The 23,781-nt window shown below is 38.1% G+C and overlaps 1 protein-coding gene across 3 annotated transcripts in view; it reads left to right on the forward strand.

Annotated features, from left to right (window-relative positions):
* Nucleotides 1-3,954, forward strand: part of MME (membrane metalloendopeptidase) — a 100,455-nt gene extending 96,501 nt beyond the window's left edge. For all 3 annotated transcript variants that reach the window (XM_047876513.1, XM_047876514.1, XM_047876511.1), the window contains exon 23: nt 734-3,954. In XM_047876513.1, the coding sequence (XP_047732469.1) occupies nt 734-833 (100 nt within the window). In that variant the 3' untranslated portion in view covers nt 834-3,954. The remainder of the gene's footprint in view (nt 1-733) is intronic.
* The last annotated feature ends 19,827 nt before the right edge of the window (nt 3,955-23,781 follow it).

The following is a 23,781-nucleotide window of genomic DNA, read 5'->3' on the forward strand; positions in this document are numbered from 1 at the left end:
GTGAAAACATCACCTCTGCATCACTGTACTGACCTATCTGTCTCCTTAAATGTTGTTTGGTGCTGAAAGTGGGTTGGACAGTGTTGTTTTTGCCCATTGGGGTCAGAGATAAGAAGAAATTGACTTTCTGCCAGCCTTTTCCAGTTACTCAGGCTGAATCCAGTTTCTGATATCTATGGAGTTCTTTTGGAAAGAAAGAAAATAATTCTCTTCCTTATTAAATCAACAAATATCTATTTAGTCTGTTATACTTGTTATTGTGTGAGCCCTTCCAAAAGATAATGAACACTCATGATTTTATTTTTGGCCAAACTCTTATTATAATAACTGCAATTCCAAATATGTATTATTCATTTATTTTACAACGTGTATATCTAACTTACTTTACTGACAACCTTAAGATGCAGGTACTATTATTATATGCGTTTATAGAAAAGGAAAGTGAAGCACAGAGAAGCGAAATAGATTCAACTTATAACCAGGATTCAAGCCATGCCATCTTCAAATCTGTGCTCTTAATTCCTGTGCTTTGTTACCTGCTCACTTAAAAATTCTATTAACAAATAACAAATTTATTCTACCTGTTTCTTTTTTATGATAATTATTATTCTCTTAAACTGTAAATTTCAAATTCCCTCAATAGGCCTACACCTATAGAAATTCTGTAGAGCTTCTCCTATATGGTATGGACATAAGTATCAAATGCTGATGGTGACTTTGTTTTGTTTCACAGAATTATTGGGACTTTGCAGAACTCCCCTGAGTTTTCAGAGGCCTATCATTGCCGCAAGAACTCATACATGAATCCAGAAAAGAAATGCCGAGTTTGGTGATCTTCAGAAAAAGCGACGTAGCCTTTGGTTAGCCTTGCCAACATCATGAAAATGGGAAACTCTGTCCAAGAGAAAATGGGCCACCGAAGTCACTGTAATTACATGGGGGTAGTTAACAGAGATGAGAGAGCATCATTTAGAAATGAAGTTAGGTTATTCTGGAAAAGGTATGGAGAGGAGGGGTGGGGTCTGGTGTCTATCAAATCAATCACTTCTCACTGTGTAAATAACGCTTTATGTCTAAAGATATTACCATTCATTTCTGTTTCTCATACGATCTGCCAGTTTGATGTCACCTCTTGAAAACAGTGTTAACCACTTGATGTAGACTGGGATTTCTAATCAAAGGGAGAAAGAAGAGATTGGAGAATACAGTTGGCTCCAAAAGCACAGCAGTGGCATGAGAGTTAAAACACACATTGCCTAATTACTTATTTTTATTTTTATTTGTAACATTTATGCTCCTGCAAAAATCTTCCAAAGAATTCTTATACATGTTGGGCCCGTGGGACTTAATGTAATTTTAAACCAGTTTTGCCAATCATCAGTTATTCATCCTGAAATCATTGTATTTTAAGCTACTCTTAGGGCGAAAATGAATGTCTGAAACTATTTTTCATTATACCTGCTTTCACTGATGTTGAAATTCTCAAGGCTCCCTGCAATTTTCTAAGCAATTTCTTGTTCTCTCTCCCTCTCAAAACTTGATCTTTTTAAGAGATTTGTAGTAATGTATAAATAATAATTTTTATATTTAATTATTACATTTATGACTAAGTAATTATTATTATAGGTAATCACTGAATATCGAAGTTTCAGACAGATAGTTCCGAACCAAGATCTGTAAAGTGATGTACAGATGAAGATTTGAGATTTTTACGCTTATAAATCATATTGATAAAAAACTTTAAGCACAAACTAGGTGAAAAATGGCCATTGGACAGTTGTCTAAAGATACATAAGACCTGTGGTTTACAATCAGGATTTTCAGAATAAAATCTGTCCCTGAGGTGGCTCCGATAAAAGGGCATCTATATAGCTCTGCATCTCTTTATCTTTTCAGGTTTGTTGTCTGATGGAAATATTTTGATAATAAATTGAAATTGTGAGCCCATTACTCACTAAGCCTATTGTGCTAGCTGTCTAGCTTTGGAAAGTGCATTTCTGAATATAAATGAGAGACTTCCCCACCTCAGACAGACCTGCTTCTAAAATCCTAACTCACATAAGAGTTCTGGGAGGGGACTGTTGCGTCCCTGATAGGAACTCATCTCTTGAGGCTTTCATGTTCTCTTTCCCTGTCCTTTTAGCTAGTTTGGTTCATTTCATTACTTGATTAACATTTTACAAAAGAGGCACACTTCCAACATCCTTATTTTTCCTAACAAAATGAAAATGAGGGAATTTCTGTTCAAAATATGAGTGTTGGTTTTCTTGCTTCTTGAAAGATGCCCATTGGCCTTTTTTAAAGAAAAAAAAAGTTATTGAAATATAACACACAACAGTTTCATAAAACGTAAGTGTACCCAGCTCAGTGAACTTTCTCCTACCGTAGACAGCCCTGTAACCAGCACCTTTAAGAAACAGAACATTACTAGTGCCTTAGAAGCCCCTTCTTCCAACCACCACTTTGCTCCTCCAAGGACAACTACTGTCCTGACTTTTAATATCATACATTAGTTTCAATTAATTAGTATGTATTCTTTTGCGTCTGGCTTCTTTCACTCAGCATTACATTTGAGATTCATCCATATTGTTGCATTTGACTGTGGATCTTTCATTCTCATTGCTCAATAATATTCTATTGTGATTTCAATAGAATATTCAATAATATTCTATTGTGATTATACTACAGTTCACCCATTCCATTGTTGATAGGCACTTGAGAAGTTTCCAGTTTGGGGTTGTTACAAATGGTGCCATCTTTTTTAACTTGAGATTTTAATGGGCTCATTTCCACAAATATTTCCTAAAGTTATTATAAATATTGAAAATACAGTTTTATACTAGCCATGGAAATCCTTATCTTTTCTTCTTGTATCACTACCACTGTTATCATGGACAATTAAAAGTATACTTATGGGTATCTTTCTTTAAACTAAACTGAAAACACTTTTAAGTAATATTGGTAATTGGAGCAATAGGAGGTTCCAGTTCTGAAGAGAACAACTATCTTTGAATCACTTAGTATCTATCTTAACCAAAAAGCAACCAGTACAAATTATAAAAAGACACTAGATTCCCCACTCTTTAAAATGTCAGACTCCCATCCCTATGGAAGGACTTGAGTGAAATTTTATGGGCGGATGGGGCAGGGGGGAACAACTCTCTAGTGTCTGGATGTCCTGTGTCTAGAAATACCAGATTTCCTGGGACTAAGGGATACACCAAAGTGAGAAGGCCAAAACTTTCCCCTCCCTCACACATGAGGATGTTCTTAATCTTGCATGGCACTGTTGTTGAGTTTTATGGATCTCTCTCAACTAATCCCAATCACTTGGAGTTGTTCCATCAGGTAAGCTCAAACATAAATCCAGTTTCACCATGGATGAATCCTGGTCAAGGAAAGAGTTTAGAAGCTGAGACATTAAGGGTCGGGAGGCAATGTAACTCAGGGAAGAGGACAAAGAGTTACTCAGCAGCCACCCTTGGTAAGGAGTCTGCCTTCATGCTTCAGTGTCCATGTGGATTCTAGCTCTAAGGTGGAAAGGATGCTATCCTAGGAGAAGAGTCTTCTCCTAGTCCTATTCTTCCATAAATGACAAGGTGACTTTGGACATTTGATCCATTCTCTTGGGTCTTTGCTTTTCCTCCCTGAAATAAAAGAAAGTTAGATTCTACCAGTAGTTCTCAACAAGAGAAGGAGAATGTATCCAGTACTTCTTTGCTTGTAATTTATCCCCCCAGTTAAGAACCACCGGGTAAAATAATTTCAAAACTCTTGTGTAAATGCCTGAGTCCAAGTCAACAACGTTATAGTTCAAAGGACACAGACCAAAAGTTTTATCTAGTTAGGGTCTACACTGCTCTTAGTAGTTTTCTTGAAAGCCTTTATTATTCCTATTGTCACAGGTGGAGTTCTCAAAGTAGAAGATAACTGTTAGTTTGGAAATGAGACTCCATCCTGGAAAAGATGGAAAATCAGAAAGTTTTATGGGTTCCAGTGTCAAAAATACAAAATAAAAACAAACATTTTTCATAGTACTGCTTTTACTCTTAGTCCAGTCTTCCCTAACGCCCACGTAAGCCCCCACAGCGTTTATGTCTTGAAAAATGTTAAAGCCAATGTTAGAGCTTTTATCTCTGTAATCTTATACTTCCTGCCAGCTTCAAAAAGGATCTTTTAACAATGAATGATATAAACTATTTCACCAATATCTTCTTATTTATATAACCCCATTCTTCCAAAGATACTATCATTTTCTGATCTGATTTCTTTCCACATATTCAGTGCAAAGGTTTCCAGATGGCATAGGAATTGACTTAGGCAGAAACCAAAAGTGCACCATCCCTGGGTTGAAGGATTTGACTTTTGGTTAATCAGGTGAAGAGAGGAGCCACATGGGACGAGTGTCAATACACATGGCACATGTGTATTGCATTCTATTCTTTTCCTTAACAGTGTTATCTTAATTTTAACTCCTTTGTATTTGGAATTTCCTCTAAAACAGTGAGAAATACTACTGTTATTTTCAACTTTATAGCCAAACTACTGCGCTTCTGTTTTGTTGTTTGACAAAGCAGAACCTCTAGGTTGTGCAAGAGAAGCCTGACAGACAAATGAGCACTGACTTTTGCCAGAAATAATGATGGGCTCTCGGCTTGAACAGCGTAGGAAGACTGGAAGTCTAGCAATTGTGACTAAATTTTATATTTCTGAATTTCCTTTCTACCCAGAAACTAACAACAATTTTTTCAGGTATCCGGCATGTTAACATATGATTCTACTCCTATAAATGCACTTGGTGTCATCTCTGATCTGGTCATTTCCAATTATAATGCATCCTAAAAGTCCACTCTGTATGCAGGAAGACAAAAATGGGGTCAAGTACAATATCTGGATTGTCAATTACCTTGGTGTAAGTCTTCCAACATGCATGCTATCAATGCTCTATGTCTCCTGAAATATGGCATCAAAGATGCAATGCTAAGGTGTTCATGGCAGCTTTACCTTTAGAATCAAAGCAATAGGGAGAAAAAAAGAAATAGCAGAAAATGTTTAGATTTGTTCAAAGAAAATCAGAAGAGGATGGAATTAAGTATGCATCATGATTTCAGTTATGTTAAAATATCGTTGCATAGAAAAGGAGTTGGAAGAATGTATGCCCCAAATTAAGAGGGAATATCTCTGAGTGGTAGTATTACAGGTGATTCTTACTTCCTTTTGCCCTCTGCATTTTAAATGTCTCTAAAAGGTGACAACATTACACTTTAAAGCCATCTAAAAAATGTTATTTGGAAGAGAGGAGGAAGTAAGTAAGGGAGAAAAGATGGAAGGAAGAGGAGTGAGGAGAAAATTGATCCCCCAAAAGAAACCTAATAATTCCTATGAATTTAAGCTGTGTTCATTTACTTAAGAAGCTATTCAGTTTAGTAGCTCAGACCACTTAGACCCAAGGAATCCAGTGAAATGGATTTTGGTCAGGAGCCCCCTTCTCCCACCACGGGCCAGGTCTGCTTCCCAAGGTGGTTTTGACACACACTGCTTCACACAGAGCAGGGGATTTAAAGGACCTTCCACTGACTGTGTTCAAGGTGATTCAGTGAGAACAACGCATGTGTTTTAGAGGTTTTTTTGTTCTTTTTTCTCCCTAAAAATACTAAGGGTTGACTGATCTTGCCACTCTCTCCCACCTGGTCTCCGCTCATACAAAATCCTAACATTTGCCAAATCCTGGCCAAGGTTAAGGTTACAGCATTTGACTGAAACAGTAGTTTGTAAATTATACAGTGATCAGACCTAAATACTCCACCAGGTAGGCACCATGGTGTACCTGGGGCTCAGATACCAGAATTTAGAGGTAGAACAGGGAGGAGGCAAAAGGATACAATGAATCCAGGTAACTCCCTGCTCGTACGTGTTTACTTATGACTTTGGTTGTAAATGTGAAGATCACACTCATGCTAGTTTAGCCAAAACTGGAGACTTTATTGATCCACAGTACCAAATGTGGGACATGTATGACCAGGCCTTCTTTCCATGTGTCTACCTCATTGTTGCAGACTGCCTTTCTCCAGAAGAAAGCGTGATGGTCAATTCTGCCCAGGCTCAAAGATCCTCTGCTTCCTTCCCAGGGGAAGGACAACATCTAACTACAGTCCACACTTAACATCTTAGAGAAAACCCAATGAAAATCCTAGAGAAAAAAATCTATTTTGGAAACATGTCTATCCCAGTGGATAGGGCATGGGGAAATGGTGTGGTTGTAGAAATTATCATCATTGATCCCCTAACCCTACCCTCAGAGAAGGATAGCTTTCCAAAAGACAAAAAGCACCATTCCTAAGAGAGAAAGAAAAATAAACATGTCCAAAACACTAGTAATACAAGATGCTTCTTAAATGCTTTATAAAACATCTAGGTTTGGATTATATTATGCATATTAAATTTTGAATATGTTGACTTTAATTTTGTATAATCAAAATGAAGACATGCATGCATTTTAGTTAGATTTAATATTTAAGAAAAGTGAAAATAATAAAAGAGGGTGAGGAAGAGAAACAATACGTATTATTTATTGTGAGCCAGACATATAATATAGGCTGTTTGTGTAGAGTTTCCACTTAATATAACTAACCTGTGAGGTAATGTTCTACTCCTGTTTTATAGATGGTGAATTTCAGTTTCACAAAGGTTAACTAATTTGCCCAAATTCACACATGTAGTAAATGATAAGGCCAAGGTATGCTGAAGTCCAAAATCTACATAAATTTACTATCAAAACTCTCTACATCACTGTAAAATTCATTTTAATCTATCAAGATAAACTCATTTGTAGCTAATAATTCCCAAAATACTCCTTTAAGGAAAATTAATGAAAATAATATCTTTTCCAATTACTTTTATGACTTTATATAAGCCATTGTGATTTTTAAGAGAACATTAAGTATTTTGAAGTCATGTCCATAGACACTTATAGAACATCTGCTATGCTGAAGGTACTGTATTAGAAGCAACAATCAAAGGAGCTAGAAAAGAAAAACAAGACAAAGTAACAGTCTTTGGCTGACACTACACTTGTCCACTACATCCATTCGCTTATTCATTGATGAAACATCAGGCACCTTTTATGTGTGATGCACTGTATCACATAAAAAGGCCTATTAGAAGACAGTCTTTTACTGGGCCCACTAGAAGATAAAAATAAATGAAGACAGCTGGCCTTTTAATATAGTAAAGACATCAAAAATGCACACAAATAAATGCAGCTGAATGTGTGATGTGCCAAGAGATACGAGAAAGCAAAATTTGAGAATTCAGAAAACTTTTCCCTCCCAGGATGCCAGGCATTCTGGAAGAACCAACACTGAAGTTGCACTTGATCGTATGGTTAGGATCTTGACAATTGCAGAAGGAGGGAAGGAAATATATTGGAGAAGGTTAAAATTAGTCAACAAAAGAGTAAGAAGTCCACAGTTAATCTATGTAGCAATGGAAGACACAGCAAAGGGCAGTCTGCACTCTAAAACTGACACAGTCATTCATTATTCACTGTTGGCTTTTTGACATGTTTCGTAAACATTTTTTGGAAGAAAACCTTCCCTTATTTGTCCAGATATCTGATGCTATCCTCGAAGTTTGTTCATCATCATTCCACATAGAAAGAGGTCCTGTTTATTTCTTGCATTTGCTAGAAGTTGTATGATGAGGATGTTACTCATCCTAGATCTCCTGGGAATTTTGAATTCTGCTCTTATTCCAGTCCTGTTGCTAAATCACTACTCGTAACAAATGACTATTTCTTTGCATTTCCATTGTCTGAGAATTAAAATCAGAGTTAAGATCAAAGCGTTTTCAAAACCAGAAGGCAGGCAGATGGAATATTTTGCAAACCAAACTCCTTGGAGATGACGAAAGATATCATCGTGCAGAGGAACTAGGGCACAGTGTTATGGAAAAAATCTGAATCGAGAGAGAGCCAGATAGACCCAGGGATACACAGGGTCAAAGCAAAGACCAGCCAAATGGCTACATGGGAAGCATTTGGCTCCTCTAAGCCTCAATTTCCTCCTCTTCAAAATGGTCATAATCACAAGCACCTCTCAGGGAAGGATACTGTACCAGTCGCCAGCAAATTGTATTTTCAACGGAGTTGATATTTAAATACTTTGATGCTTACCTCTGACTTTTCCTTGACACTAATTAAGCCTGTGGGTCTTTAAAAACATGAGGGCTTTTGGCTAAAAGACTAGAATTTTGTTTTTTCTTTTTACCGTGTTGTCTTTCATGTTGCTCTAGGTGAATCGTTTACTTGATCCCTTTTTAAATCACTTTCTGCACTAGACATTCTTGAAACAGAAAAGGCACAAAACCTGCGATCCTTTAAGTAGCAGAGGATTTCTTCAAAAGTAAAGAGCAAAAGCAAGAACACTCTAAACAAAATTGAAGATTTGAATGAGACAATAATTTGTGGGGAAACAATTTAGCAAGTTATCTTCACTTTGCTTAGAAAATGGCATCAACCCAGACACCTTGGGGAAGCTATTTAACTCCTTTGAAACATAGTTTGCTCAGAAGTAAGTATAAAAATATAAATTTTTATGTATGTCCACATACTAATTCCCAGAACCTGTGAATATATTAGGGTTTTGGGCAAAGGGGAATTAAAAGTTGCAAGAGGAATTAAGGTTGCTGCTGACCTGACCTTCAGAAGGTGAAATTATCCTGGGTTATCCAGGCAGGCTCAACATAACCACAAAGGTTCTTAAAAATGAAAACGGGGACAGCAGAGAATGAAACCGTATGAGAGTTCCATGTGAGAGTCAGCTGTGGCTGACTTTGAGGGCAGAGGAGGAGGGTAACAAACCAAGGGATGCAGCTGGCTTCTAGAAGCTGGAAAAACCAAAGGTGGACAGATTCTCCCCTAGAGCTTCCAGAAGGAACACAGCCCTGCTGATACCTTTTTTTTTTTTTTTTTTTTTTTTTTTTTGGCCCAAGGCGACCTGTATCAGATTTCTGACCTACCAAATTGTAAAATAATAGATTCATGCTCTTTTAAACCACTAAGTTTGTGGTAATTTGCTAAGGCAGCTATAGAATATACATGATACTAATAGTCATTGCACAATACTTCAGAATTATTTAAGCGTTTTGAAAATTATGCGAAGCTCAGATATTATCTTCTGATGGCAAAATACATGCAACTGTTTTAATATCAAAGAATATTTGGGGCGCCTGGGTGGCTCAGTCGGTTAAGCGTCGGACTTCAGCTCAGGTGAGGATCTCACGATCCGTGAGTTCGAGCCCCGCGTTGGGCTCTGGGTTAATGATGGCCCAGAGCCTGGAGCCTGCTTCCGATTCTGTGTCTCCCTCTCTCTCTGACCCTCCCCCGTTCATGCTCTGCCTCTCTCTGTCTCAAAAGTAAATAAACGTTAAAAAAATTTTTTTAAATAAAAATATCAAAGAATATTTACTCTTCTTCACTTACCTGTTATTAGGTAGTGAAGTATATGGTATGACATCAATTTGAGATAACTAGATATGAATTTTCATTATTCTCAACTAATACAAAGTTGTACTGACTCACACGAAGACTAAAACATTGGTCTTTATAAAATAAACATAATTCATCTTAGCCAAGGTTAGGTATCTGACACTTAACAAGCCTTACCGATCACCCACCTTTCATCTCAGCATGCAAACTAATTAACCAGCAACAGGGCCTTCCCTGTCTAAGCACTAATATGTCAGGAAAATATTTATGGCTTTATCCACTAAAGTAGCTAAAATATAAATTGTTTAAGCAAAGCTTTGAGAAAATAGAAACCCAGGACCATGGAAATACTAATCATAAAGCAGCCTTGAGATTTTACTGCACTTGGCATATTGCATTTTACTGAAAAGTTATTTATAGGTATTATTTTTACCTTAGGGCAAGCTAATAAATTGCTGTGTTCTCAGGAACTTCTGCACTTCAGCCTCAGGAGTATGTCATAAAAAAGACATATTGCCCTGCAACGTTAGAAATAAAGAGGAGATAGTCACACTGGCAAGTGCATGCTGTCCTTGGTAGCAACACCAAGAATATTCCTGATTTTTCAATGTATAACACCTGTAAGCTCCATACGTGCATCATGCAGGACTTCAACTCTTACTGAGCTCTATAGATGGAAAAATGAGTGAACAAAGCCCAGCCTGTGATATGCTGGAGCCAGCTATTGACAGCTGATGAGAGCTGATTTTTAAATTTTTATGAGTTTTGTGAGCTAGTTGATGTCATTTTGGAAGCTTGAGATCAACCAACACTACGCATCAGGGTTGGCTGGTTGGCTGATGGCTTGGTTGACTGCTTTTTCCCAGAGAGCCAGCTGTTCAACATTTACCAGCACACCATTGGCATAACCAAGGGCAACTCGTAACCTATTAAGTGAAACCAGGGTGGCCATCAAAAGTGACACAATCTAGGGGGCTTCTTGTATGTCTTAGATATAACTGATTTATGTATTTGTAACTTTTCCCACAGATGGCTATAATTTTCTTATTCTACAAACTCACAATTTTCCAATAGATGAATGTAAAGTGTCTTGAGAAAGGGATGCCTTTCTCCAATTCACACAATGGCAACACGTGAGTTAATGCCAATTCAAGGGAGTTAAGTCAGAATAATTATGATATGGGATTTAGTTATGGAAATGATAAGGGAGTTCAAATGAGAGGACTACATCCAGTTGCAATCATTTGCAAAGACTTTAGTAAGATGCATTATTAAGCTAGGTTTTAAATATGGACTGACTAGTTTTAAAGATTTTTAAAGGGAAAATAACAAGACAGGAATTTCAAGACAAGAGAACGACCTGAGTCAAAGTTGGTAGCTGGGACAGTTCTTCACAGAGCCAGTGGAGTTGTCTAAAATTAATCAGAAGCAAGTTCACTTCTCAAAATAGTTTGGGGCCAAAATTATGGGAATCTAGAATTCCAATCCAAAAAGTTTAAATGCTCTAAGTGCCTTTGAAATTTAAAGCCTGATTTTTTGCCGAGAGAGGGGATTGTACTAACATGAAACCAGACAGCTAGTAAACAGCACAAGAATTCATGCCTGTTTTCTTCACTACTGTACCTTTTGGGCTGGGTACAGCATCTGGTACTTTGTAGCACTCCAATTCTTTTTCTGTTTGGAGACCATGAGCCGAGTTTATGTCATTGTATTTAATTCTACCACCAAACACACCTGTCAAAATATTTTCAATATATTCCAACCAAGATAGTCTCCAACCATTTTTTTGAGTCATTTCATAAAGTGACTTTTATATCCTTTCCTCTGGTAAGACATTTTGCTAGATTAAAATTAACAGGTTAAAGTTCAGAGGCAAGACTAATGATGAGCAGACATAATTAGAATAGAAAATTGTGGCAAAAGGCTAGAACAAGGGAGACTTTTTTAGAAGTGTGGTTCTGGTTCTGTTGTCGAGCCTTGAATCAGAAGCTGCAAATGGTACTCAGAAAGAGGTCAAGGCAACACAAAAGAAACAGTTGAGTAGAAGAGGGGAAAGGATATTTTACGTAATTTCAGCCTCAGGATCACCTGTTCCCTGAATAGAATATGCAGGGTACCGGGGTGGCTCAGTCAGTTGAGTGTCCAACTCTTGATTTCAGCTCAAGTGATGGTCCCAAGATCATGGGATGGAGCCCCACATCAGGCTCCACGCTAAGTGTAAAGACTACTTTAGATTCTCTCTCTCCCCTTACCCCTCTCCCCTACTCACATGCTCTCTCTCTCTAAAGTAAAAATGAAAAGTGATGATCACCAAATTCTACCCCTGAAATCATTATTACACTATATGGTAACTAACTTGGAATTAAATAAAATTTAAAAATAAAAAAGTATTTTAACAATAATAAAAGTTAAAATTAAAAAAAAAAAGAAAGTGTGCTATGTTGGAGCTGCTCCTTCCTATGAAAATCAGGGCAAATCAATGACAAAGTCCAAGGGCAGTGAGGCAGGAAGGCCTGGAGCTAGCTCTATTAGATAAGGCCACAAGCAGTAGATACAATAGATCAAGAACATTAACTATTCATAAAGCAGGGAGGGATGGTAGAGAAAGCGTCACAATAAATGTCACCAAACAGTTTCACTTTGTCTTAACTGCCATTCATTATGTAGGAACAAATTCCCGACCTTCTCAACTTCCTCCCAGATATTTCTGAGAGTCCTTTGGGGACCACATACATGTTCCATGTCACACCAAGTTCAGTACTCTTGATCACTCAAGAATTCCTTCCTCTTTGGCTCCAGTTTTCTGCAAAGATGTTCCTTATTAGTGCCAATTCCGAATGTGGTAGCTGTGCTCCAGTGCTCACAAAGGGCGCTACTGCTGCTAATCCCCACGAAAGGGAGAGCCACAGCTACCTATGCCCCATGACACAGCTCTCAGAGTGCCAATGCCAGACACTGAGGACGCTGTCATCTGACCTGTGGGCTCTGTCTCTTATTACTGCCAAAGATTCCAGTGTAGAATCTTTCCATTGCATCAGCTACCATGTTATTGACACCTTGTGTTCCATATCCCACAAAGATTTTTATTTTTAAAGAGGGGATATATATATATATATATATATATATATATATATAACATGCTATAATTATCTAATATATAATATATAATAATATTCTAATATAATATATATATTGCATGCTATAATTATAGAATATATGGTGCTATATAGTATAGAATACATATGTGTGTGTGTGTGTGTGTATAGCTTTTATGTGCCTTGTTATTGCATACCTCTTGACCTAAGTTCAAATTAGTACTAGTGGCTGGGGCTCCTGGGTGGCTCAGTCAGTTAAGTGTCTGACTTCAGCTCAGGTGATGATCTCACATGATCTCACAGTTCGTGAGTTCAAGCCCCACACTGGGCTCTGTGTTGACAGTGTGGAGCCTGGAACCTGCTTCAAATTCTGTGTCTCCCTCTCTCTCTGCACCTCCCCCACTCGCTCTCTCTCTCTCTCTCTCTCTCTCTCAAAAATAAATAAATATTAAGATTTAAAAAAAAAAAAAAAGACAAGTGGCCACATTCTCGGTGACAATGTACTGAGCTCAGAATCTCCTTTCTCCTAACCCAAACTTTTAAAAAAAAAATTCCAGTATACTATACTATAACATACAGTGTTATATTAGTTTCAGGTGTACAATATAGTAATTCAACATTTCCATAATTATCACTTGTACTTTTCACAAATGGGATCCTCAATCCCCATCAACTATTTCACCCATCCCCGCCCCCCTCCCCTCTGATAACCAATTTGTTTTCTATAGTGAAGAGTCTGTTTCTTTTTTCTTTCTCTCTCTTTTTTCTTCCTTTGCTCGTTTGTTTTGTTTAGTTTTTGCTAAACCAAACTTAAATCTCAATTCTCACTTCCCTTAGGATAATTATCTTCCATTAGGTTCCTCAGTTCACTGTAAACAAATTCTTGTTGAGCATAACCCACGCCTAGACAGGGCTGATACTCAGCTGGTAGGCACCTATATGAGTGTGCCCTGTGTTCACAACTGGCACCATTTCTAATTGGTTGGTAGAAATTATTTTGGACTTCCTAAATCCTAGTGTAAATACAGTGCAGGCTCACAAAGTGGCACTTTAAATATATTGCAGGAAAGTGCATTTTCCATGGATTAGTTCCTTAATAGAAAAATGTAAGATTGCTGTATGATAATAAATGTATTCATTATTATTTCAAGGGGAGGCAATGCTTTTCCTCTGCAAGGAGGTTTACTATCGACTAGTACAGGATATGCCAAATAGATCCCTTCTGATACTGAAATGTAGCCTAATGTCCCAAAGTGGTTAGTCAGGTAAGAACAGCTGTGCCCCCGTGGCCACTGTCCTTTTTTTTCCTTTTTATAACAGAATTTCTTGAGTTTTGTGAGCACATGGCTACTCAGCTAGAAACTATATTTTCCAACCAGGGGTGGTTGGACACATAATTAAGTTTCAGCAAATAGAATGTGAACAGAAGCAGAGGGTACAACTTCTGGATCATATTATTTAAGGATATTACTTGCACTCCATAGTACATCCTGGAGCATACAAATGTGCTGAGGAGCTAGTTTCGATGTGGGGTGGTAAAGTTACAAGATAGATAGACTCTGGGTCCCTGGGAAAGCTCACTCTGGGCCTATTCTGAACTACTGAATGAGAAAGAAATAAACTTCTATCTTGTTTGAGTCTGAGTTTGTTTTATGAGGAGGACGGGAGACTGTTACAGCAGCTTAATCTGTGTGCTAACAAATACAAGGAGTCATTATAAAGTCATCGGTCTCTGGAAGGAAGAAACAAAAGTTTAAATATCATACATGAATGGCCAGAGAAACTATATGATACAATCTCAGGGTCACACAGCCAATGTGAGATTAATTACTATCGAGAAGAATAACTGTGGACTTAAACTTTAGATTGTATATGCTACAAACCATATGATAGTGTGGAAGCCAATCCTATTCAGAATTTATATGACAAAAGGGAATTATAGTAAAATAATCCAATACAGCTGGACAGTTTCCCTAGGTGTTCTTTGACCCATGACTGCTATCTGGCTCCCTCTAGCATTTTTACGCACCATCTTGGAATTCTTCACTTCCCACAAGATGGATTGAGGAGAACACAGAGATCTTGGAGAAATCACATAGAACACCCAGGCGTAAAAGTGAGAGCCACAATTTTCACTCACACTTTGTTGACCAGAACTAGTCACAAGACTGAGAAAGGAGTCTGAAAAAGACTCATTGTCATTCATGAGTCATGACATTCACAGTCACTTCTGCAGCAGCCATTTTGACTGCTTTGGAAAGCAACAGCCCTAAATGTATCAGTTATGATCTGTTGTCCCCTGAAACTCCCAATCTTCCACAGTTCTGTGAAATATGCCATGAAGTATAAAGGACTCAGAATAGTCCCTATTCTACAATATTGGCCCTAATTTTATCAAAGGTAAGAGGTTAAGGGCACCTGCATAGCTCAGTTAAGCATCCAACTCTTAATTTGGCTCAGGTCATGATCTCATTGTCGTGAGATCGAGCCCAGCATCAGGCTCCACACTGGGCATGGAGCCTGCTTAAGATTCTCTCTCTCCCTCTCTCTCTGCCCCTTCCTAGTTTGTTCTCTCCCTCTCTCTCTTCTCTCTCTCTGTCCTCTCTCTCTACAAAAAAAAATGTTAAGAGGTTAAAATATGTTTTCTCTTGCTCCTTTCACCCATTTTGCCCATCCCTCCACCCCATTCCCCTCTGGCAACCACCAGTTCTCCACATCTATGAGTTTTGTTTATTTTTTATTTGTTATTTTTATTTCTTTATTTTATTTGTTTATTTTTTATTTGTTCCATATTTAAGTGAAATCATATGGTATTTGTCTTTCTCTGTTTAACTTATTTCCCTTGGCAGAATACCATCATTTTGTCTCAAATGGCAAGATTTCATTCTTTTTATGGCTGAATAGTATTCTGTTTTATACACATATACCACATCTTCTTTATCCACTCATCCATTGATGGACATTTAGGTTGTTTCCATAGCTTGGCTATTGTAAATAAGGCCTGCAATAAATATAGGGGTGCATATATATTTTTTTGAATTAATATTTCTTTCTTTCTTTCTTTCTTTCTTCCCTTATTTCTTTTCTTTTTTTATAAATACACAGAGGTGGAATTGCTAGATCATATGCTAGTTCTCTTTTTAATTGTTTTGAGGAATCCCCATACTGTTTTCCACAGGGCTGCAGCAATTTACATTCTCACCAACAATGCATGAGGGTTCCCTTTTCTTCACACATCAACACTTGTAATTTCTTGTGTTTTTTTTTTTACAATAGCCATTCTAACAGGTGTGAGGTAATCTCATTATGGTTTTGATTTGCATTTCCCTGATGACTAGTGATGTTGAGTGTCTTTTCATGTACTTATTGGCTATTTGTATGTCTTTTCTGAAAAAAATGTCCATTCAGATCCTGAGTTTTCTAAATATAAAATCATATCATCTGTAAATAGTGACCATTTTATTTCCTCCTTTCCAATTTTGATGGCTTTTATTTCCTTTTCCTGCTTCATTTCTGTGGCTAGGACTTCCACACTGTGTCAAACAGAAGTGGAAAGAGTGGGCATTCTTGTCTTGTTCCTGATCATAAAGGAAAAGCTTTCAGGTTTTCACTGTTGAGTATGATGTTAGCAATGGGTTTATCACATATGGCCTTTGTAATATGTTGAGGTACTTTCTATCAACACCCACTTTGTTGTGAGTTTTTATCATAAATGAATGTTGAATCTTGTCAATTTCTCTACATCTGTTGAAATGATCATATGATTTTAATCCTTCATTTGGTTAATGTAGTTTATCACATTAATTGATCATAAATCCTGCTGGCCTCCAGACCAGGTGATCTGAAGGTGGTCCCTTGGACACAGTTGCAAAAATTCGGGTTCCTCTCCTTTCTGAGAAGTACTGACAAACTGCAGTGAGGCCAAGGGACAGCAAAGATGATGTCTCCAGGCCTATGTTCCTTAGGAATACCTCCAGAGCTCGATATGTGTGACAAACCTGATGTCTGCCTCTCAAGCTGAAGCTCCGGGACAAGTAAGTAGGCCTTTTTCACAGGAAAACTGAGGTGTGTTTCCATTTGCTGTCTACCCAGTGCTCTGGAGATGGTAGCCTGCTCAGAACTGTATCTCTGATTATTTCAGACACATGAGGCCCAGAAACACCATTCTACCAGCCACCAGAGTCAGGCACACAAGGTGCATCTTCCTGTGTAAGCTGCACACACCCACTGGCTTTGGTGAGACTGTGGGAATGGCTAGGGATGGGGCATTGGCCCATTAGCTTCTGCTGGGCTGTGGGAGCCATGCAGGGACAAAACCAAGGCATTTTAAAAGCTTCCTAGACTTTGAATATTCTTACTTTTGGAAGTTCTACCCTACTTCATATCAAACATATTGAAATATATTTAGATTTCACATGAAATATAATTTATGTGAGTTTACATGAGTTTCATATTTTGGACCCAAAAACATTTTTCAAGCCTAAAATATTTTATTGACCTTAACGTTGTATTGATAGAGTATTGGTCCTCCAAAGAATCATTCTCCAAATTCTCACAAAAGAAATTTCAGTGTGGCTCTGTGGGTTCCATCGTACAAAGATCCTATGGAATGGAACATATATTAAAACACTCTATTCTTTAAACATAGTGACCATACATGTCACTACACTCACTTGGGAAACCAAAGAAGCTGGAATAGGATTGGTAGATGAGGGTAACCTAACATGATGAGGTGGCCAAGAGCTATTCAAGCAATGTGGGTCAGCAGACTTGATGGTTCTTTAGTGTTCTCAGAATGTGATTGTGGGAACAAGTTAGGCATATTTAAATGGGTCTAGAGATTTAGTTTTATGTGGAAACATTATTTACACTAGTTGAGGTACAAGTAAATGGGAATTCAATACCTTAAAAATTACATGGGTTGCCAAACTAATTGGTCTCTGATCCAAAGAAATTCAGTGGGTTGAACCCTTTCTACAAAAAGTTGGGGAGATCACTCAATCAGTATTTCACACTGTCTTCCATTAGCTCCCTACAGAGAATTGTTGCTAAAGTATATGTATCTGCTCTATTACCCAGATGGGCAATCCAGACATAGACACTACTGAGGTATTTGTGAAAAGAACAGCACTTCTTCCAAAGGACTTTATGCCCAAAGATCCTTTGACCCTAAGTAGAGAGGAGGAAAACACCTGGCCCATTAAGCCAGACTCAGCCCAGCCAGGCAAGTACCAACCTATACTTCTCACGTTTTAGGATTCTAGGTCTTCCTTGATAAGTCATGTAGGGGTCAGTGCAGATAAACTGGGCCAGTGAAGACTTTGTCAACCCAAGAAATTTTTAATAGACTTGCCAATATGTTATGCAACAGTCAAAATAAAACAACATTTGTGGCAACATAGATTTCCAAAATGTCTATCACCACAGGTTGACCTAGTAGCTAATAAGGTTATTTATTACTTGGTTCTATTGAGGAAAGACAGAGACTATTTCTTTCTTGGAACTAATAAAACTATGTCTGTCTGCAATAAATTCCTATAAGATACTAGCTTCATTAGGAAATATAAAACTAACATAATCATTCTTTTGTTTAAATGTCTGTGTCTTATGCACCACGAAAAACAAATTTAGAATTATTTGGCATTCCCAGCCTTGATCATTATGAGATAACTTCTTTTTAAATCCAAGATTACAAATAAAGTTGTCATGTAAGGCCAGTAGTGAAAAATAGTGAAAAATATTTTAAAACCATGCCTCATTCTGAAATCAACTGGCTTTGGCAGGAATCTAACTAATTAAAACCTATTTTGTAATTTGAAACTGGGCCAAGCCATTAAAGATAGCCTATACAAAACAGTCCAGGCTAATAAAGAAGGAACTCGAAAATTAGGATGAACCCAAAATGAGCAGAGCAGCTGCCTAACACCTGGTCATTAATGAAAATCAAAATCAAATGGTAAGAATAGCTAGAGGAATGGTTGGAAGACATGGTAATAAACCATGTCAAGATGACTCTTTACAGAAAAAAAAGAGGGATCACTGCAAGGAGATGAAAAAAATTCTAGTTTCCCAAGGTAATGAATTCTATTTCAAATAATCCAAGCTTAAACCACAGAGCATCTGGGCACCAACCAACAACTCAATTTTGATAGAAGTGAGGGAAAGCAAAGCAGAAAATCCATGTCCCATTTATGCATATCAAAAGAGAAATTGACAATTAGAACTTCAAAATGAATACAAATTAAAATTATTGCTGTGTCTTGTTAACAACTCCAAAAGGAAAGGGAGCAGGACTGGAGGTAAGGAAACCTGTCACGAAGGAGGCTGTGACCTTGGGCAAGCGACCTAGTCTCTAAATGCTTCAATTCCTCCTCTATTTTTTTTTAAAGATTATTTATTTTGAGAGAGAGAGAGAGAAATAGGAGAGAGGGAAAGAGAGAGAATCCTAAGCAGGCTCCACACTGCCAGTGAGAAGCCCGATGCAGGGCTTGAACTCACAAACCATGAGATCATGACCTGAGCTGAAATCAAGAGTCAGACGCTCAATCAACTGAGCCACCCAGGCACCCCACTTCAATTTTTCTTCTAAATTGAGGGAGTTGGATAGATGATGTCTAAAATCTAACATTGCATGTCATTGAAACTTGAGAAGTCTCCACGTGACTAAATAAGGGGAATGGTACCTAACTATGAACAATAAGAAACAGAGCCCAAGGGAAGCCCATGCTTGCTTTCTTATTGTTGAATGAGGCCCATTGTAACTAGATTCAAAGTTCTCTACTCATTTCCTTGATAACACATTGTTTCTTGGGTCTTTGTTTCCCTTCCATCAGGAATGTTCTGAGGCATAAGTGAAGTTCTTGGAGGCTTACCCTTCTCACCCATAACTTTCCTCAGTACCCTCCCTACAGCCAGCCCTCACATACAGACCATGCATGGCAGACGCTTCCAGAAACACAGGCTTCCCATGGGAGAAAAAGGCAAGTTTTCTGAAGGCAGACACCTGGCTCAATCACAATTCCTGGCACCGGGGAGGAGCTTAGTAAATACCAGGTAAATGCCTCTCATCCTTTTAGATATAACAAACCCACCTGATCTTATCCCATTCCCTCAAGCCCCTGCTGGCTCATCTGAGAAATAGCCCCCTCAAGAGTTATTAGATGCTAATGTGTTCGTATGACAATCTCCCAGTAGACAGAAAAGTTATTTTTTTTTCAATTTGAGAGAGAGAGAGAACTTGAGTGAGGGAGAGGGGCAGTGGGAGAGAGAGACAGAGAGAGAGAGAGAGAGAGAGAGAGAATCTTATGTAGCTCCACACTCTCCTCAGAGTCCAACATGATTGTGAGATCATGACCTGAGCTAAAATCAAGAGTCTGTAACTCAACCAACTGAGCCACCCAGGCACCCCAAGGAAAGCATTTTAAAAGAACTGCTGAAACTATATGTCTTAACCCTAATGCTTAACCCATGAGTCAGAATGGGAGACAGAAGAGTTCAAAATCCTTCAATTTTTGCAATGTATATGCCGCTTCATCCTTCGTTCACTTTTCTTAAAAAGTTGCAATATGATGCTCCAAAATTTTCACTTATTGAAATCCACTAGTATGAGCAATTTTAGGACCTCAAGGATAGAGGGAAAGAGCATTGAAAATGGAGTAAGGAGAAGGAAAGACCTATTTTTGAGCTCTGCTAAATTTTAGGTACAGTTCTGGGTACTTTACATAGAGTGTCTCACTTAACCCTCAAGCTATTAGATCTTCCATCTACAAACAAGGAAAGAGAGGCTTGCAGAAGTTGGTTTGCTTATACGGGATTACTGAGCTGGAAAAATGGCAGAGCCAGGACTGAAATCCAGCCCTTTTTTTTTTTGACTATTTATCTCTTTCCGAAAAACCCTTCCATTTGTGTTTGGTTCAGGTATTAGACAGTAATCAAAGGAATCACAGTGAATCTCTATTCTCATAGCTTGTGAAGTGTTCTGTCTCTCCCCACCAATCCTTGCACTTGGCCTCTTCAGGGCCCAGCTCAATGCTTCAAAGAAATTTCAGTTTCTTATTCATCCTCCCTTACAGCCATCACTGACAATGTTATGCCACCATGATGGGCCGAACTGTGTCTCCCAAAGATATTGAAGCCCTAACCCATAGTGCCTGTGAATGGGACCTCATTTGGAAATAGGGCCTTTGCTGATGATCAAGTTAAGATGGGTTTATTAGGGTGGGCCCTAATCCAATATGGATGGTGTCCTTAGAAGGGAAATTTGGACACCAAGAGCAAACACACACACAAGGAGAAAGCCACATGAAGATGAAGGCAGAGATGCTGGTGAGGCCTCTATGAGGCAGGAACACCAACATTTGTCAGTAATCCACCAGAAGCCAGGAGAGAGGCATGGAGCGCATTCTCAGAAGTAACTAAGCTTAATCTTGATTTTGGACTTCTAGCCTCCAAAACTGTGAAAGAATAAATTTCTGTTGCTTAAGCTACACTACTGTGGTACTTTTTATGCATGTCCCAGGAAACTAAGACAGTAAACGCTAAGAGTATATAGGGCAACAAGAGAACAGCTGCAAATTATATAACACAAAATTATTCAGAAAAATCAAATAAAAATTCAGAGGGCAAAAGTACTGCAATATTTGATCAATATGTATCAAATGTATTTATTCTATTCTGATCATTACAGTATTCAGAAAATGAGGCCATCAGATGTAACCAAGTATTTTAATTACGTTAATTGCTCACAAAAAAAAAAAAAAAGCTTTTAGTCTGGTAAGTACTTCCAGTGCCTCCTAGAACTGTATTTCTGCAAGATTCGTGCATGTGAAATTGACAAACGTGTTTTCAATTCCCAGAGGAAATTGATAGTGCCCAGAAACTGGAGGAATTGATAGTGCCCAGAAACTGGAGGATATTTAACCATTGAAACTCAGTCACAAATTTCAGCTAAGTAGCAGGCAGGTTAGGATTTTGAAAACCTGGGGAATGAACAGCAACAGGCAAGGATACACTTCATAGATACCTTTTCCTAGAACATTTTGGAGTAGTCTCCAGCAACCCAACTCAGGCCATACTTTCATATGCATTTCTAGTTTGCTTTAAAGTGAAAAGGGAATAGAATTCAAAAAACCCAGAAAGCAAGATTGTATTTTAGTGGACCCAATTCAATTTGCTGGCAAACATGGAAATTCATTTGCGAATTGGAAAATCGTCGCAGATTTAAGATAACCATGCTTATATTGTATATCAAATGAGGTTAATTGGCACCAAGAAAAAGCAACCTTAAAAATAGGTTATATAGATCAGCACATTCTGTATTTTTCTATGCCTTATTTCTCTTCAGCTGCCAATCACCACATTTCTTCCACTTCCAGATCATGAGAATGCATCATTCAAGAAACTGGTTAAAAGTTTACAGAGCAACTATTAATTTTTTCATTATTTTAACAAATATTTATTCTGCTTACAGAGTGAGCCAGGCACTGTGCTTGGATTCAGTGGTAAACAGAACAGATACAATCTCTGCCCTCAGAAAAGGCACACTTCAGCTTGTTTCTAAACTTGCATTTGGTGCACAGGGAGTGCATAGAAATGTAGTTACCACAAGAAATTTATGGCGTGTTGTGATGACTCCACCTAGTAAGATCTCTCAAACAGCAGTACAATGTACAACACAGGATTAAGAGTCCAGTAGGTGACATTAACAATTATGCTGAGTTACATGAAGAAAATTATTGCTTGTCACAGACACACATTGCTTTTCTGCCTAGAACTCCCCTTCTTCTATGAATGGTCTCAGTCCCCATTTAATATCCATGATTGCAGCCGAGGCATCCATGTTTCAATGGGATCCTGCCCCCCAGGGAAAATACCTACCGCCTATAATCGTCTATAATCTAAAATGCACTATGATAACTGCTATAATTGAGGTGAAACCCAGCCAAGGCTTTGCTGTCCCTTGAGATACAGAGAAGACTGACTTAAATCCCCATTTTTGTCCTGTAACTCGTAACACCTTCAATTTCCACATTCTGCTCTGCTGTCTTATTTTTTACTCTATCTTGTGAATGTACCTTTATTTCTACCACTTTCAAACCAATTGTGCCTCCCCAAAATAAATAAAATAAAATAAAACCAACATTCATGAGGCTTTTAAACATGTGGCATACTTCACTGAAATCTTTAGAAATACCACATAGTGATATAACAACCTAAAATAGAATACCAAAGTCCCTATCCTGACCCTTTAGATTACTCCACCATGTTACTCAGCCATTTCCTACCCGTTTCTCACACACAGAGGTCGGGCTACTTATTATTTTTTTTTTCCAGATCTTTTGCTCTCCTTTTACCTGTTTGGGCATTGTCAAGACCTTATCCTACCCAAAGGCATCTCCTTCCCTAAGAAGAATACTGTCAGCTGTTAACTGGATTTTTTTTTTAAATCTCCACTACAGACTATTAACGAAGTACTTTCAAAAAACATAAAAAGGACACAGTCATTTAGAGAAGACTTACATGAGGAGGTGACATTTAGTTGGGTTTTAAAGAATCAGCAAATTTCCTGAAGCCAAAAATGAGATGAAGGGCATGCTGAGTTGAGGGTATTACATGAGAAGGGATACAAAAATGTAAGAATGCAGAGTAGAGTCCAGAAGCCTGAAGTGAAATCCCATGTAGCTCACTAGTAGAATTCCAGGTCAGATTGCAAAGGTGCCTTGTGAGGGAGAGACAGGATCTTGACGACGGTTTGTGGAAGTAAGGCTTTATCTTGGCTCCCCAAAAGGTTTTGCTCTTCATGACATGAGTAATCTGTGTTTCTTTTTTTTTTTAATTTTTTTTTAACATTTTATTTATTTTTGAGACAGAGAGAGACAGAGCATGAATGGGGGAGGGTCAGAGAAAGAGGGAGACACAGAATCTGAAACAGGCTCCAGGCTCTGAGCTGTCAGCACAGAGCCTGACGCGGGGCTCGAACCCACAGACCACGAGATCATGACCTGAGCCGAAGTCAGATGCTTAACCGACTGAGCCACCCAGGCCCCCTGAGTAATCTGTGTTTCAAGATATCAGCTCCAGAAATTAGTTTGTGCCAATTCGACAACACATGTTAGGTATTCACTATGTGAGAGATGACTAAAAATTGGTGATACAAGATGAATAAATGTTCCAAATGCTAATATACTGAGAAGAATTTAG

This window comes from Prionailurus viverrinus, chromosome C2 (assembly GCF_022837055.1).
Source record: "Prionailurus viverrinus isolate Anna chromosome C2, UM_Priviv_1.0, whole genome shotgun sequence".
Lineage (NCBI taxonomy): Eukaryota > Metazoa > Chordata > Mammalia > Carnivora > Felidae > Prionailurus > Prionailurus viverrinus.